At 44.4% G+C, this 16,227-nt stretch overlaps 3 protein-coding genes across 14 annotated transcripts in view; 2 read left to right on the forward strand and 1 right to left on the reverse strand.

Annotated features, from left to right (window-relative positions):
• Nucleotides 1-499: 499 nt before the first annotated feature.
• On the forward strand, nucleotides 500-7,136 carry LOC1272494 (periodic tryptophan protein 2 homolog). The gene is made up of 7 exons (XM_061655203.1): nucleotides 500-666; nucleotides 733-845; nucleotides 914-2,725; nucleotides 2,794-2,941; nucleotides 5,962-6,361; nucleotides 6,441-6,657; nucleotides 6,740-7,136. Exons 1-7 carry the CDS (start codon nucleotides 649-651, stop codon nucleotides 6,987-6,989), a joined length of 2,958 nt encoding a protein of 985 aa, XP_061511187.1. The 5' UTR covers nucleotides 500-648; the 3' UTR covers nucleotides 6,990-7,136.
• A 405-nt stretch (nucleotides 7,137-7,541) lies between these two features.
• LOC1272495 (chymotrypsin-1) lies at nucleotides 7,542-11,375 on the forward strand. Of its 2 annotated transcripts, XM_061655204.1 has the most exons (4): nucleotides 7,542-9,007; nucleotides 9,084-9,412; nucleotides 9,491-9,713; nucleotides 9,896-11,375. In XM_061655204.1, exons 1-3 carry the CDS (start codon nucleotides 8,681-8,683, stop codon nucleotides 9,684-9,686), a joined length of 852 nt encoding a protein of 283 aa, XP_061511188.1. In that variant the 5' UTR covers nucleotides 7,542-8,680; the 3' UTR covers nucleotides 9,687-9,713; nucleotides 9,896-11,375. The 2 variants fall into 2 exon arrangements, with proteins under 2 accessions (XP_061511188.1, XP_311408.5); XM_311408.5 differs by lacking the exon at nucleotides 9,896-11,375 and having other exon boundaries at nucleotides 9,491-9,810.
• An 887-nt stretch (nucleotides 11,376-12,262) lies between these two features.
• The window catches only part of LOC1272496 (glycine receptor subunit alpha-2), a 61,106-nt gene continuing 57,141 nt past the window's right edge, over nucleotides 12,263-16,227 (reverse strand). For all 11 annotated transcript variants that reach the window (XM_061655213.1, XM_061655217.1, XM_061655216.1 and 8 more), the window contains 3 exons: nucleotides 15,504-15,800; nucleotides 15,197-15,426; nucleotides 12,263-15,123 (listed from right to left, as the gene is read on the reverse strand). In XM_061655213.1, coding sequence (XP_061511197.1) covers nucleotides 14,659-15,123; nucleotides 15,197-15,426; nucleotides 15,504-15,800 — 992 coding nt within the window. In that variant the 3' untranslated portion in view covers nucleotides 12,263-14,658. The remainder of the gene's footprint in view (nucleotides 15,124-15,196; nucleotides 15,427-15,503; nucleotides 15,801-16,227) is intronic.

Here is a 16,227-nt window from a genome sequence, read left to right on the forward strand (position 1 = left end):
GGTGTAACGTCCTAGGAGGACATGCCGGCCTATACAGGCATTGGAGATTTAATTCAGTCCTTGATACGGCGGGGCGGCCCATTGTAGGCTTGAACTCATGACCCCATGAAGGGGGCTTGTTATTGAGTCGTTCGAGTTGACTACTGTTCCACGGGACCGCCAAATAACTTAATGAACCTGTTAAATTATCATAGATAAGTTCGTCGCTTAAACTATCATTTAAGTCTCCTACTCTACTTCAGCATTTTACCGGCAGATGGCCGACAATATTTCAAGACATTATTTTAAATTTAGGTTTTATTGTTTTGTATTACAAAACTTCATACACATCATTGCACAACAAATTCAAACATATTTTAACTTACTAATTACATCACTTTACGTTTTGTAAATGTATGACAATAAAATTTATTACAAAATGTTGCGTGAGATAGAGATCGACCATTATGTGGAACGGAACGCGTTGGAAACTGGAACGCAGCATGCTGTCAACAAACAGCTGTCAAAAAAGGCACATGTAAACAAACAGTCGCACATGGTCGAACGAAAGCATGGTTTCGGCGCAGTAAAAGGCCGGTGAAAGGAAAACTTCTCAGGTAAATTGTGTAAATGTTGTATTTTACCAGAAAGTAAGCCTCCAGCCACGTCATGAAGTTCGCTTATAAGGTAAGCTAGAAGAATATAAAGTGAAGACGGGTTCTGGTGTTTTAATGAGATGATTTTGTTCTGCAGTTCAACAACCTGCTCGGGGCGGTGTTTCGGCGCGGAAATTTGCTGTTCACCCCCGATGGCTACTCGGTAATCAGCCCGGTTGGCAATCGGATAACCATTTTCGATTTGAAAAAGTAAGTGTACCAAGACGGGAATTCCACAAACAGTTGCAACATTGTTTAATTTTTCTGCTCCCTTGCAGCAACAAATCGAACACACTGGGAATCGAAAGCCAGTACAACTACACCGCCATCGATCTCGCCCCGAACGGGTGTCTGCTGGTGGTGGTGAACGAGATCGGCGAGGCGCAGATGATCAGCATGATCTCGCAGACGACCATCCACCGGTACAAGTTCCGGGGTGAGGTGAAGTATCTGCGCTTCAGCCCGGACGGGCGCTACTTTGCCGCCTGTGTTGATACGGCTGTGCTTGTGTTTGTGACGCCCGGTGAATCTTCCGGCTCGTACGGATCGTTCGTGGTGCACCGTGCGTTCGAGGTCGGTTTCGATGAGACGGTCTATCTCGATTGGTCACCGGATTCGCGCATCCTCGCGATCGGGTCGCGCGACAACACGGTTCGGCTGCAGAACGTGACCCGGCTGGAAACGTTCCGACCGTTTGTGCTCGGCGGCCATCGGGACGCAATCGTGGGCTGCTTCTTCGAGGAGAAAACGCTCGACCTGAACACCATCAGCAAGGATGGTTTGCTGATGCTGTGGGAGTGTGGCATGGAGCTGGAAGATCTGGACAAAACGCGCGAACAAATCGCCGGCGGAGTGGACGACACGATCGAGAAGAAAAAACGAACCACCGGCAACAGTGATGATGAGCAGCAACCGGACACGTTTACCGCCGATAAGGATATGGAGGGGGAAAACACTGGCGGACGGAAGGAGTTGAAGCTGGAGCGGTTGAAGCAGGCTGCTTCGTCGACGGAGGGCGAAGAGCGGGACGAACAGGGAAAGCTGGTTGGCCAAACCAAGCGCCATCCGTTCTACTACAAACGGCTCGCCCGGCACTATCTCGCCGATATGGCACGGATGGAAAACCGGAACGCGTACGTGACGGCGGCCAGCTACCATCGGCAGCTGCGCATCATGGTGGTGGCGTTCTCGAGCGGATCGTTCTACCTGTACGAGCTGCCGGACGTTAATCTAATCCACTCGCTGAGCATTTCCGAGGCGAGCATCGGGTCGGTCGCGTTCAACGACACGGGCGACTGGCTGGCGCTGGGTGTGTCCTCCCTCGGCCAGCTGCTCGTGTGGGAATGGCAGAGCGAACAGTACATCATGAAGCAGCAGGAACACTCGCAGGGCATGAACTGTTTATCGTACGCGCCCGACGGCCATCTGCTCGTTACCGGCGGGCAGGACGGCAAGGTGAAGCTGTGGAACGTTACGAGCGGCTTTTGTGTGGTAACGTTCTCCGAGCACACGTCGGCGGTAATGGCGGTCGAGTTTAGTCGGAACAAAAAGTTTCTCGTAAGCGCTTCGCTCGACGGCACGGTCCGGGCGTACGATGTGACGCGGTATCGCAATTTCCGCACCTTCACCTCGCCGGAACCGGTCCAGTTCGCGTCGGTGGCGGTGGACTGCTCCGGCGAGCTGGTGGCGGCCGGTGGACAGGACTCGTTCGAGATATATCTGTGGTCGATGAAGCTGGGCCGCTTGCTGGAGGTGCTGAGCGGCCACGAAGCGCCGGTAGTGTCGTTGGCCTTCTCGCCCGTCGCTTCCTCTTCGGCGATGGTGTCGGGATCGTGGGACCAGACGCTGCGCATCTGGGACTGTTTGGAATCGTCCGGGACGCACGAAACGGTGCCGGTCGGATCGGACGTGGTGTGCGTAGCGTTCAAGCCGGACGGTGAGGAGGTGGCCATAGCAACGCTGAACGGTAACATTACCGTGTTTCACGTGAAGACGGCTGCTCAGCTGGCATCGATTGAGGGTAGAAACGATATGGAGGGCAGTGTATCGAAGTCGGATTTGACGACGGCCAAGAAGAATCTAATGGGAAGGTAAGCAAGGTAACTGTCGCGACGGAAAGTGAAGCAATTAAATGATATTTTTTCTCTGTTTCTGTTAGGGCTTTCACGTCGATCTGCTACTCGGCGGATGGTGAATGTTTGCTGGCCGGTGGTAAGTCGAAATTCGTTTGCATCTACAACGTGAAGGAAGCGATCCTGTTGAAGAAGTTTCAAATCACCCAGAACCGCAGTTTGGATGGAATGGATGTAAGTATTTGGTGGAAGTTTGTCGTGCATAACCTTCCTGTGGGGTTTATGCCGTCCGTTGTATCACTTTAAGTATTAAGCTTTTATGCAGCACATATGCTGACGGGAATGGTTTATCGAACAGTATGATAGCGGAATCAGTTACTGGATTGAAATAGGCACTGTATAAGTAACTCTCCACGGAACGTTTGTTTGATAGCGAATCTCCACCGTCAAAAATTTTTTGGAAATTTTGGATTTGGAAACAGTTTTGCGTTTCCATGACACGATTCTTCTGTGGATCAAAAATGGCGATTTTATGAACGGTATACACGTTAACACTTGTTTTGTTACCATATGTAAATCATTAAAAGCCGATCTGGTGGTACAGTAAATTCGTACGACTTAACAACATACCCGTCATGGGTTCAAGTCCCAAATGGACCATACATGCCGGCTCATACGCAGGACTAACTATCCTGCTATGGTAATAAATAAGTCACTGAAAGCCGAGCCGAGTGCAGTACGAAGACTGTTATGGGTTCAGTATCAGTTACAATATTTGTATGGGTTCGATATCAGTTCTAGCATTGGTATGGATTCAGTTCCAGTTCAGATATGGGTTCAATGTTGGTTTCAGGAACAGTTTCAGCATCGATATAGGTGTTCAGTTCAGTGACAGTTCGAGGACCGCTGTGAGTTCAGTATCAATTTCAAAACCAGTGTTGTTACAGGATCCGTCCCAGGAGCCGCTCTAAGTTCAGAATTAGTTTCAGCACCGGAATGGGATCAGTATCCATTCCTGGATCGGTATGGCTCCAGTAACTGTTGCAGGATCGGTACCAGGACCCAAATAGTTTCACTATCAGCTCTAGAATCGATATGAAAAAGCTCCTGGCCAACCAATTCCAACCAATGTGAATTCTGGACCAGCTCAAGGCCGTGGCGAATTTAGGAAGCCCTAAGCGGTAAAAGGAATGGAGGCCTCCTGTAGGTGTTCCCTCGATCACCGGACTCCTATATTCGCTATGAGTCTCTTGGTCCATGATGCCCCTATCGAACTCGAAGACCCTCGATGAGAATATTTTATACACTGTTATATATGCTGAACTTATCATCCACGAGCCCCAAAAATGTACGTCTCCCCGCGGCTGCTCAGTCCGCTTACCGTCAAATCCGCCACTTGCTCTAGGATCGGTATGGGATCATAATAAACTCTAAGATGAGAATGCGTTGGGGATAATTACCTAAATCGTGGCAATTTTCGTCACTAAGTGGCGGATCAACACGAGCGAAGTCTTTTTTGGGGCCTGTTTGTAACCTCGGCCACCCAAGCATCCGATCATAGCGTTTCCAGCTCAATAAACAAATTTCCAAAGGTTTATAACAATCGTCTCCTTGAACAGAAAACACGGCACCATAGTGTACAGCCTACTACGCATGGATATTCAAAGAGACGATTGTTATAAACACGTGGACAGTTATTTGGCTGGTCCCTTGCTACAGTCGTCAACTAGCACGGCTTAACAACATGCCAGTCATGGGTTCAAGCTCCGTACGGACAGTGCTCCCTATATGTAGGAATGATTATCTTACAATAACGCCACTGGCAGCCAAGCCTATTAGTGTTACAGGCAGGTCTAGACCAACAACGGTTGTTGGGCTGAAGAAGAAGAAGAAGAAGAAACACTGTAATTTGCGTAGTGCTTGGTCAACTATGTGTGCGAAACTATTGGAATCACATTGGAACTACCGATTGCATTCCATATGAGCCTATCCAATAAGGGTGGCATCTGTCCATCAGACAAGATCCACTAAAACAATGCTATCCTACTCTATAATTCGAAGTTATCACTTCCCACCAAAGTAGCAGTATAACCAAAAGTAGCAGAACCCATGAAATATCCCGTTATTAGGCACAGTCAAAGATGCAAGACGGACTACTAACTAGGTCCTTCCCGCTAGTTGCTTCTTGTCCAAAATCCAGTACATCAGTCATATTGCCTATTTTAATGTGAGTATTATATGACTACATCTTGAATATGATCTCTAGAATTCTGATTTTACTAAAATCTAGCTGATTTTACTACTTTAATACTAAGTAGTTTATTTAGCCCGGTTACAGAGTTACGCAAGATAATTTTGGGGGTATTTAATAACTTTAGGATGTGTGCAAAGTATTTTTGATAAGACAATACAACATCGAGGTGACTATTAACTCCAAGGGACACATTAAGTGAAACTGGTTAAGAACCTATGTTGATCCTGGAATTTTACAGAACTCATTCTTGTGCTAGAACTGATTCCAATCCCATACAGGTGTTAGAATTAGTTGTTAACCTATACTGGCCCTGGAACTGATCCCAACCCCTTACCGGTCCTTTAATTGATATTGACACCATATGGGTCCTGAAATACCATACTATACCATACCAAGCATGGAACTGTTCCAAAAGCCGTCCAGCCCTGGAATTGATCCCGAACTCATACCAGAACTTAAACTGAACCTATACCTTTATCCTCTTTTTCATCGGTACTATGTCAAAATGCCCGTCCTGGGTTCAAGCCTCGTATGGACGGTTGCCTTGAGCAAGGATTGAGAATCCGGTTGCGTGGTACTCAATAAGTTTCGAAAGCTTGGATAGGCCGGCATGACCCGTTACCCCAAAAAGAAGGCTATTTGTTGCTTTAATTTGTTTGTAGAAACGTTATCTCAACACTTTAATTTACTCGGACCTACAGTGGCGGCCATCTAAAGCCTTATATTCTGACTTTGAGGCTCCCTGGTTAGTTCTTTGCATCAATTTTGAGAATTATTTCCTCATACGTCGTAGATGACATTCTTTACATAACTAAAAATTAGTTGAAACAATCTCGAAAAACCACCGAAAAGCGTTAGTCTATTGAATTTTGACTGTAATTTGCATTGTTTTTCTCCTTACCCTTCAAAACACTAGATTGTCTTCTATATCAAATATAAAAATATAATTTTGAATATCATATAAAATATAAGTTTCTTCAATAACTTTCCTTTGCCACAGGAATACATCAACCGCCGCAAGCTGACCGAGTTCGGCAATATGGCCCTGATAGAGGAGCGCGAGGAGCTGGAAGGAGGAAATGTAGCACTGAAGCTACCGGGCGTCCAGAAAGGTGACCTGGCCGCTAGAAATGTGCTGCCGGAGGTGAAGGTGGATTGCGTTAGGTTCTCACCCTCCGGTCAATCGTGGGCCGCCGTAACGACTGAGGGGCTACTCGTGTACGCCCTGAACAAGGGCATTGTGTTCGATCCGTTCCAACTGTCCACGGAGGTGACACCGCGGGCAACGCGCAATCTGCTGCACAAGGAGCAAAACTATGGCGGAGCTCTGCTGATGGCCCTGAAGCTGAACGAAACCTCGCTCATACAGGAGGTGCTGGAAAGTGTGCCTTACAGGGACAGTAAGTATCTATAGTAGCAAAAAAGGAGGTTATTTTGTAGTTGGAGGTGTAATTATACCATGATGTATGCTTGTTACAGTCGAGCTTGTTATTGGCTCACTGCCGGACGAGTTTGCCCTTCGGACGTTGCAGTTTGTCGCGAAGAACGTCGGCACCAGCCAGCACATCGAGTTCTATTTGCGGTGGTCCAACTTGCTGCTCACCCGAATGGGCCAAGTCGATTCACTGCTAGATTCGCAAACGCTCGTGACGCTACACCAAAATCTAAATCGAAAGTACGAACAGTTGAACAAAATGTAAGTAAAAAAGCTTGTGCATGTAACCATTCCAAGTATGAAGCAACGTTATTAATTTTTTTTTTCTTTTTTCACCTTAAAGTTGCGATTTTAACAAGTACACGCTTCAAGTACTAAAGTCCCTATCCATCTCGGCAACCAAATCCACCGCGTCAGAAAAGGTGCTTAAGCATTATCACGGTGAAAATGGCAAAAAAGATGATAGCGACGATGAAAACGGACTCAACGGGCATGCATCATCCGACGATGAGGATGAAAATGAGTGGATGTTAATAAAGCAGGAGGCAAGGGCGGCGAATCTTGCCGAACCTGGCAGTTCTGACGAAGAATAGGTCGGTGAATCGATGGAAGGACGACGATGAAGGGCAGTACACTACTGAAGGTGCTAAAAGTGTCCATTCGAAGGGTACAAAGGCATACAAGTGGTTTGTCCTACAATAAGTTAAGCTTAAAATAAAGTAAACTATAAGGTGTATAAATGTTTGTACCGTGTAGGTGCGATTGTAGATGACATACTGTGATGACACCTTGTACTGTTTAGAGTTCCTGGCATGGTCATGGATGTACAGTCAGAATTCAATAGTTTTAATTGGCATGCTTTTTAGTTGAACGCTCGATAGTTGGGTGAGTTCTATTAAAAAGCATGCGTTCATGCGTTTATATCAAGGTCAATAAATTACTACAGGCCAGTCCGTCCAGTGTACTTTGGACTCCCTAGCTCAAATGAAAATTTGGCAATGTTACTTAGCAACTCATACATAGTCCTTACCAGTGAGCACTCAGACCAGTCAGGCTGTAGTACTATGATGGATTAGTTGAGGAGTTCTTTCGAAGGAGCCCTACCACCAGGATCTTGTGATGTGCGTGATCCGGGACGTACTAACGTACGAAACGGTATGGTAACTTTAGTAACTTTTGAACTTATTATGTTCCGTCAGAACGTTTGACATGCTCGGAATGATCGAAACAATGAGGATGGTTGGAAGGACAGAACCATGGGATCGATTGGAAGGTCGGAACGGTTGGAACGGTTGGAACGGTCGGTACTAGAAATGTGCTTTTAGGAGCCCATTCACGACTCCGATCTGACTCCGGCTTTTGTTAGTTCGATTTCGACTCCGGCAAAATCCGAACCACTAATTCCGCTCGGAGTCGGAGTCGTCCGCAGTTTTTTTGTCTTTCACTTTGCGCGTGCACTTCGTATGCAGGCCATTGTTTCGAAAGCCGACTCCGGTTGACGCGGGAGGACTTAGACTCCAACTGATTCCTAGCCGATTTCGTCGACTCCGAACGACTCAGGACGGCTACGGACGACTCCGGATGACTCCGATTCCCAACGAAGCCGGCCGACTCCGTGCGATTCCGAACGACTCCGGATGATGCTGGGCTACTTTCCGGAGTCGTTTTCTAAATTATCGGAGTCGGATCGGAGTCCACTCCGGATTTTTGCCAACTTTACCTATCACTATTCGGTACAGTAGGTTCAATAGGTACGGTGGGAACGATAGGCTCAATAAAAATCCTCCAGTACGTTAGCTTCCATAGGAACAATAGGAAGGATCCCATAAACAATAGCCCATGCCAACAAATTTGAAAGGTCGCCATGGATTGTTTGGATTTGTTCTTAAGTATTTCTTAATTTTATGAAATCTTTGTTCATTGCTGAAGTTGAAATGTTTCCAATAACAGTCAGAAGACTAAATGATGTCAACAGTTTTGGCACACAGCTGGATAAATACAGGAAAGTTTTAATGAAAGCGATGTGACGAATAGCCAAAAGAGTATTAGCTATTAAAATGCAAAACATAGCAAGTCTACGCTCCGACATGGAAAGATACACTGGGTCAGCATTTCTTGCGCCCGCAGCTGTTACAATATTAGGGCACAAAGTATGGGCTTAATTTTGGAAATTATCAAAGTAAACAAAAGTTTCTGTACCCGCTGTGTTGCAAAAGCTGTGATGTGCTTTAAATACAACCGATATTGACGAGCAGTGCGTTAGAATTACAGTACCAGTGCCACGATGAAGGTAGTAGCAATCTGTGCCGTACTACTTGTGGAGCTGCTGTTCCATGGCAGTGTGTTGGCGAACAGTAGTTCCGAAGCGGAAAGTAACACTGACAATGGAAACGAGCAATCGTCCCCTAGTGTACGGGAGAGTGTCGACACCAACACCAACTCATCCCATTCTGGGCGCATTATCAATGGGAAGCAGGGAAATATCGCAACATTTCCGTACATAGTGCGTATGCGAGTGAAAAACGAAGGTTACTGTGGAGCTACCATCATTACGTACTGGCACGTCTTCACTGCTGCTCACTGTGTGTACCACATTGAGGATCCGGTCACGGTAAGCGAACGATCTTTTTCCTGGTATCTACGTACTTGCTTCAATCCGGAGTCTTGTTCCACACTTAATTACACAGATCACAATGTACGGTGGCAGTGCGTCGCAAACCAGTGGAGGTGTTGTGTTTTTCCCCTCCAAAATCGTTATCCATCCACAGTACAATTCTTCGACACTTGACTACGATGCAGCAATTATTCGAGTGAACAATACCTTCCAAGGGTACAAGAATATAGCTCCCATTGCGCTCCAAGTGTCAGACGTTCCTGTTAAAACTAAGTGCTACGTGATTGGCTGGGGCTGGACACAGTATGCTACGAAAGCCACACCGGACATTATGCAGTACGCGATGCTCCAGGTAGTGCCAGTGAAGAAGTGTGCGTCAGCCTATATCTACGTGCCGAAAGAGTAAGTAACAGTTACCGTTTTGATCGTTGCTTTCGCTGTTTTAGTACATCTCTATTGTTCTATTTTTTCTATCGACAGTTTTATCTGTGCTTTCCAAGGAAATGGAGTGGACATATGCCATGGAGACAGTGGAGGACCGTTCGTTTGTGAGGGCAAGCTGGCAGGTGCTACCTCTTTCGTTGGTCCGGGCTGCCAGGGTCAAATACCGTCCGGGTTTACTAAAATAAGCGCACCATCCATTCGGCAGTTCATTCGAAAACATGCGGGAATTTAACATTCAACGGCAACATGAAAAGCTTAGGTACAAAAAAAGAAAATCAAGAATCAAGAAAATCAAGAAAAGAAATTCAAACATACGAAAGATATGGCATTAAATATATGGAAACAGTGCTACTAAATTCCCTTTTTAGAGAAGTTGGAGTAAAGGAGCTGACAAAAGCACGGTTAAAACATTGACCTACAGTCAACTCTCTCTTATTTCAGAGGCGATGGGATTGTCGAATAAGAGAGGGTTTCAACACGATTGCAGATTGGAGCATACATCATTCATTAACCATGGCAACACCATACACAAATAAGAGTGGTATAGATTTCAGAGGTTTTCCAAATTAGAAAGACTAAAATGTAGTGAAAATGAAGGGACTGTGAAAAAAGTTCAAATAAGAGGGGTTTTGCAAATTAGAGGGGTCTCAAATAAGAGAGGATTCACTGTAATTTGAACAATGGTGAATGCTTCCTTTACAAAAGGACTCAAAAAGAGCTGGGAAATATACAGACACTTAACATAACAATCCGGGTTCACATGAACTTCATAGTATACAATCAGCCATACTGGTGAACTCGTTCGACGAGGAACATTCGTCGCTCATGAGTGGACAGGGTTGTACCACTAGGTTGACCAGTACAAAATCTATACGTTTTTCTAATTTTTGATCTAGAGGGCTATGAAATGAGTGAAAATGAGCGTCGCGGCGATAGTTCCCAGGAACGAACGAGTTCGCCGGTACGGCTGAATGACTACAAAAATTATATGTTCGGATTACTTTCGGAATGAAAAACCATGGGGTTTTAAAGGATTTTTGGAGGTTTTCAGAATTTTGGGGCAATTTAGGCTCTTTCTTACGCGAAGTAAACATTATGTGATGGGAATTACGGCACCGATTTTGGGAGGTATCATATAAGACCTGCCAGGGGCCAACATGGACAGGGCCTCCATATCGACGAAACCTCTAGCGCCCGCGCAGTTCACCCACCATTAAACCTGCCACTTTTTTATGACCGATTCGACGATTTCTTTTCCTCCCCTACTGGAACTGATTGCCTTTTGGAAAAACAGGAGCAATAGCCTTTCTTGTCAGGTTGTACTGTTTGCCCTGGTGATCCAAGAATTGGTCATCCCGAAAAAAATGCAACGGTCCGCATTGCTTACTAGGATTGCGTTGTAGTCTAATGGACCGATCTTTTTAGCATGGCTCTATTTTTAGCATGGCAATCATTGAAACACCACTCTTAAGATTGACGAACCGCTGATAATCTTCCCATGGCAACGGAAAATCGAGCAGAGTTCAGTGAATTGTTTGGTGCAATTTTTGCCATCCGCTGTAGGCTGGGGAATCTTTGCTTGTAATATTTTGACTGGTTCAAATAAAACTGTGTATTTTAGTGTTTGAACATATTTTTGGGATCCCTTCGCATGGGAGAATATACGTTGAAAAATTTTTAGTAATTTCCATGCTGTAAAAACAAGTGTTAATGTGTACGCGTTCATAAATTTGCCATTTTAGAGTCCACAAAAGATTCGTGTATTGTTAGAAAATGTGGAATGTTAGATCCAAAACCTGATTGGAGAGTCACGGAAGCCTATACTGTTTCACCTTCGATATGGGAAAGGAGAGAAATGGCTCCTGAGTGTCCATGCAGGTATGAAGCTTAAGACCCCTCACATGAATTGATCGATATTCTTGTTTTTAACAAACGATATTCTTGTTTTTGTGTTTTTCGTTTCACCTTCACCTTGATCAACTGGAAGCACTGGGCAACGCTTATTGAAAGTGGAAAACTGAGTGCCGAATATTTTCGAGAGCGGTTTTGACGGTACTACCAAATTTTGGAAAGATGTAGTTGACCTACCTATCGTTTGCGGATTTGTCTAACTTTTTCAGCAACAATCGCAGCTTGGCGTTATCGTCCTGGTTCTTGGCGTTCCATTCGAATATATCCCTGGTACGATTGTACCATTTCTCAATAATGATTCAATTTTCGTGATCGAACGAAAATTCACTGATGTTAGTAGCCAAGGCCTTGAGAGTTTGCTAGAAGCTAGAGACTCCGCTTGCTTCTGTTATCGCGAGAACTACTACTATCGCTCCCTTGGATTAGGTGCTATATATACTTCCGGAATGAAAAAACTATATGGCTGGTATTATTGAATCCGTACGTAGCGGCGGCGTACGTCCCGACACTCATTTTCCTAACGTACTAGATGGTTGCTACAGTTATTCACCGCGGCGTTGTAGGACCGGGTTCAAGAAATGTGTTGCCATCCCTAGAATTTCATGTGAGCGCCGTACGTTCCCGCTACGAACGGATTCAATAATACCAGCCATATATGTTCTAACACTGGATGTAAGTATATTAATAGTCAACTAGAGAATGAACAGGAGATGTGTCAGTGGAGCTGCTTATATAGTACAACGGTTGCTATAGCGATTTTATTTTTTTGTTTCCATGGCGACACTCTAAAAACTGGAAAATAGAAAAAGAATGATGTTTTTATTAAGCATAAAACAAATGTTATTTAATTTACCATTTCTTTTCTTTCGACCATAAAACATTATTACAAACCAACGATTCCTTTTTTTTAATTAGTATATTTTGGTTTGGAATCTTACTGCTTATTAAAACTAATTCTTATCATTTCTCATACAACGAAATCGTCATCCCCCTCTTCTTTACTATAATGTAATGATCACTATTTAGAACGTTTTAAAAAATCTCAATAAGGAAACAACAAAACACAACATAAAACATAACAACTGTGTGTTCGTCAACAATCGTTCACATTCAAATCGTTCAGAAGCCTTCAAGCGTGTTCATAGTTTTAACTGTGCCATGAATTGTAGCTGTCGTTGTTCCTTCTCGTTTCCTCTACACGTTTTCACACAACGCGTTTTTATTGAAACAAAACGGCGTGATGAGCTCACAACAACAATAACAGAAAAACAAATCAAAAAGAAATCATAAACGTGTACGGTACAATCACTCGCTTGCATCGTTCACTGCTCTGTTACCCACGCTCTTATTATTCTAATTTTGGTAGTACGCTTTGTATTTGTTTGTTTGTTTTGTTTTCCTGTTCCGTTCTGTTCGTTGCTGTAAGCATATTTGTTTGAAGCTCAGTTTCCTATAGTTAATCAAAGATCATTACTATTTACATTACAGGGGGATCTTGTTATGGTTATTAGTTTCTTTTCGATTACCGAAGTTGCTTCTTTTCATATTTGCATCATTTGCAAGCAGTTGCTTCATTAATGCCTATTTTCATTGTATTGTGTTTATGTTTCATTAACTGTGCTATTGTTTCTGTATTGCCATTTATCGCTTTCTTCTTCTTGCAGTTCGCGGTTTTATAATGTATATTATTAGGTTTGATTTTCCTTTTCTCTTCTGTGTTTATTGGTTTCTTGCTAGTTATTTTGTTTTGATTGGATAACAAATAATTTATCCGCCAATTAGTGTTATATCGCACCTGCTTGCTTATTCCACTTCGATCTCCCATTTCTACTGCAGTGCAAGCGGATGCTGTCGAGTAACTTCTCCCCTTCCTTCTCGTCTGCCTATTTTTATTGTATTCGTTTCAAATTTCTTTGCTAGCTAATAGTTATCACAATGATTTGCGATTCAATTTTGTATGTATGTATGTATGTGTGTGTGTATTTGTGTGCGTGCTTGTGTACAGTGTGCGTGCGATCGCAGCAGCAGGAGCGCATGCAGCAGTAGAGGTGTCGGTGTAAGCACATAGGACACGGGCCCGATGCTCGCCAATCCGCTCGAAAAGGCATGATTTCGTTTGATTTCTCTTATCTGTAACGTTTGCTTCCTTGCACCATTGTTTAATTCACTACCATCTAGGACAAAAAATAATGGAATAAAGTTTTCCTTTTTATGAAAGGCACAGCGTTTTATGCTTAGTTGGTTGTTTTCTTTTTCGTTTTTTTTTAAATGTAAAACCTTCCCTTTTGCTTCTATGTTGTGTTGTGCTTTGCTTTTTTCTCTTTCTTGTTTATCTTCCTTTCTCTTTTCTGTGTTGTGTCTACTTTGCTCTTTGCTCTGTTGTTATATTAAGTTACTTTTTCTCGTTACTTCTTGCTTTTAATTATCATTTTCTCGCATTTTCCTTTTGGTAACATTACTCGTACTTAAATATGTATAAGGTACTTATTGCTTTCACAGCTGCTGTTTAAATTCCTACTACTTGCCTTTGTATATGAACGCTATACAACCACCACTACTAACGGGCTGTTGCCTAACTGTGTTGCAGCTTAGCCACGCGCGGTGCATCTTTAGTGTGTGTATGTGGGTTTTTTTTGGGTTTAAACAACGTTTCGGTTAAAATTTACAATATTTTTGTTGTTGTTTTTGTTGTATCTTGTATGAAATATTGTGTGAGTGTATGTGTGTTATTTTATTCTCTGCTCTTCAGTAATGCACGTACAATATTGTCCTTGCTAGCTGCTGCGTGAACGCCTGCGAGCCTATTGATAGCGCACCAGACATTCTAGTAGTTAAAGTAGTTATTTATGACCCCCCCTCATTTGTTGTACTAAAACCTTCTCAAAGGGTTGTAGCTTGCGAAAAGGAAAGATTTTAAAATAAACCATAACGGGTACAGCAAATTACAGCAGATTACTCACTGTTTCCCCTTCTTTATACGTAATAAAGCTTTACCTTGTCTTTGTAGCCTATCTTTCTACCCTACCCTTTACAATATTCCTTGTAAACATGCATCTTTACGCTACATTTGGTGTGGTAAGATGGTAGAAACCGGTGTTTTTAATGTTTTGTGCAATGGGATTTAGAATGTTTCCGCTCCGCATGGTGCATAACCACCCCGGTGAGCCGGTCCCGTACGGCACGGTACCATGTGGTTCTGCACGCTGAGCGACCGCTTGCCGGTAGGAAGAAGCAGCATCATCGCGCGTGAGGTGTGTGTGTGTCCCGTAAGGCAAAGCGTTTGATTCCCCTCATTACGAGGTCTTAAAAATCAAGATCGGCCAATAAAGCACGACGAAGACGAGAAACAGACCGGGAAAGACGACGCGCGACATCTTGTCGATCTCGCGCCACATAATCTTCTCGATGCCGGTGTCGGTGTCGGTCCAAGCAACGGATAGGATGCTTTGCCGGCGGGTCGGTTGCTTGGTCGGCGGTAGCGGTGGCTGTGGCCCCCCATTCCCTTGCAGTGACACCTGCCCGGGGGTCGTCGGCGTTTGGGTGGGTTTGCGGGGACGCACATTCACCGTACCGCCTTCCCAGTTCGCCACCGTACCCACGCACTGGCCCTTCTCCATTGCGCTGATACGCATCGGCAGCACTTTCGGCACCTTGTTCACCTGATACTGGTACTGCACGTCCAGCACTTTAACTACGACGAACTCACCGAGCGCGGAGAACACGAACAGCATGCAGCCAGCCATCCACAGATCCAGTGCCTTTCGGTGCAGGAAGAAAAGACAGGCAGTCATAGGAGAGTGAGTTGTGCAATTTTAAAGAGGTAAAGCTTACCTTCACGTACGCCACTGGAGGTATGTCTGCCCGCATCCCGGTAAACATTGTCACGAGCGTCAGCATGCAGGTGACGAGCAGTGTGACCCGTCCCGGTATCGCATCCAGCCCGAGCCAGAAGCTGAACCAGGACAGCATCACTACCAGTGAGGACGGTGCAAACGTCTGTATTAGATGGTGTCCAATCTGCCGCTCGAATCGAAAGTATACGGCCAGGCGTGAAAAGTTCCCTGCAACATATCACCAAATGAATTAGTTATATGAAAATTTCAACCTTAAAGGGACACCCTAAGGATTCCATACTTACCATACTTTTCCGGCATGTACCCGTCCGTCTCCTCGAGCTGCAGCGGTTGGCCGAGGTTGTACTGGAGTAGCTTCAGCTCCGGATTGATCGTTACACCGTTGTCGGCCCACTTGAGCCGTATCTTTTGGTTGTGGTACGAGAAGCTCTCGATGTAGATCGGACAGATCTGGATGTCCATCGGGTACAGCTGGAATTCCATCTGGCAGGCGATGATGGCGTGCATCATGCAGGCGTACCGTACCGTTGAGTTTTTGTACAGCGTCACCGACGAGAACTTGTGCGTAAGTGTTGCAATTTCTGGTGGACAGTAGAGGGAGGGAAAGAAAAAGGGGGAAAACACCCGATCGGGATGGATAAGACGATGTAATTTTAATTTTTAATATATAGTTTGTAATCCAGTTACATGGAAAGTTCACATTTACACATTACACGTTGCCGTCGTTTGTGGATGATGGGTATGATCTCAAATATTGGTGGAAGGGAGAACAGATATATCGTAGGACATAGAAATAAACATTTACAAACTCAGGTAACACAAGAGATAAATGGCTAGCATTGCTTGCTCTCCTATCCTAGTCCTAGTAGCAATATTCCTTAAATAATATGATCATAATCTATCTGAGTATCATAAAAGACATTAAATAGCAAATAAAACATTAAAGCCAGCGTCATGTATTTGACGACAAGAAGCCACATAAAATTGGATTTAGAATTCTGCGTATGC

This window comes from Anopheles gambiae, chromosome 3 (assembly GCF_943734735.2).
Source record: "Anopheles gambiae chromosome 3, idAnoGambNW_F1_1, whole genome shotgun sequence".
NCBI classification, from domain to species: domain Eukaryota; kingdom Metazoa; phylum Arthropoda; class Insecta; order Diptera; family Culicidae; genus Anopheles; species Anopheles gambiae.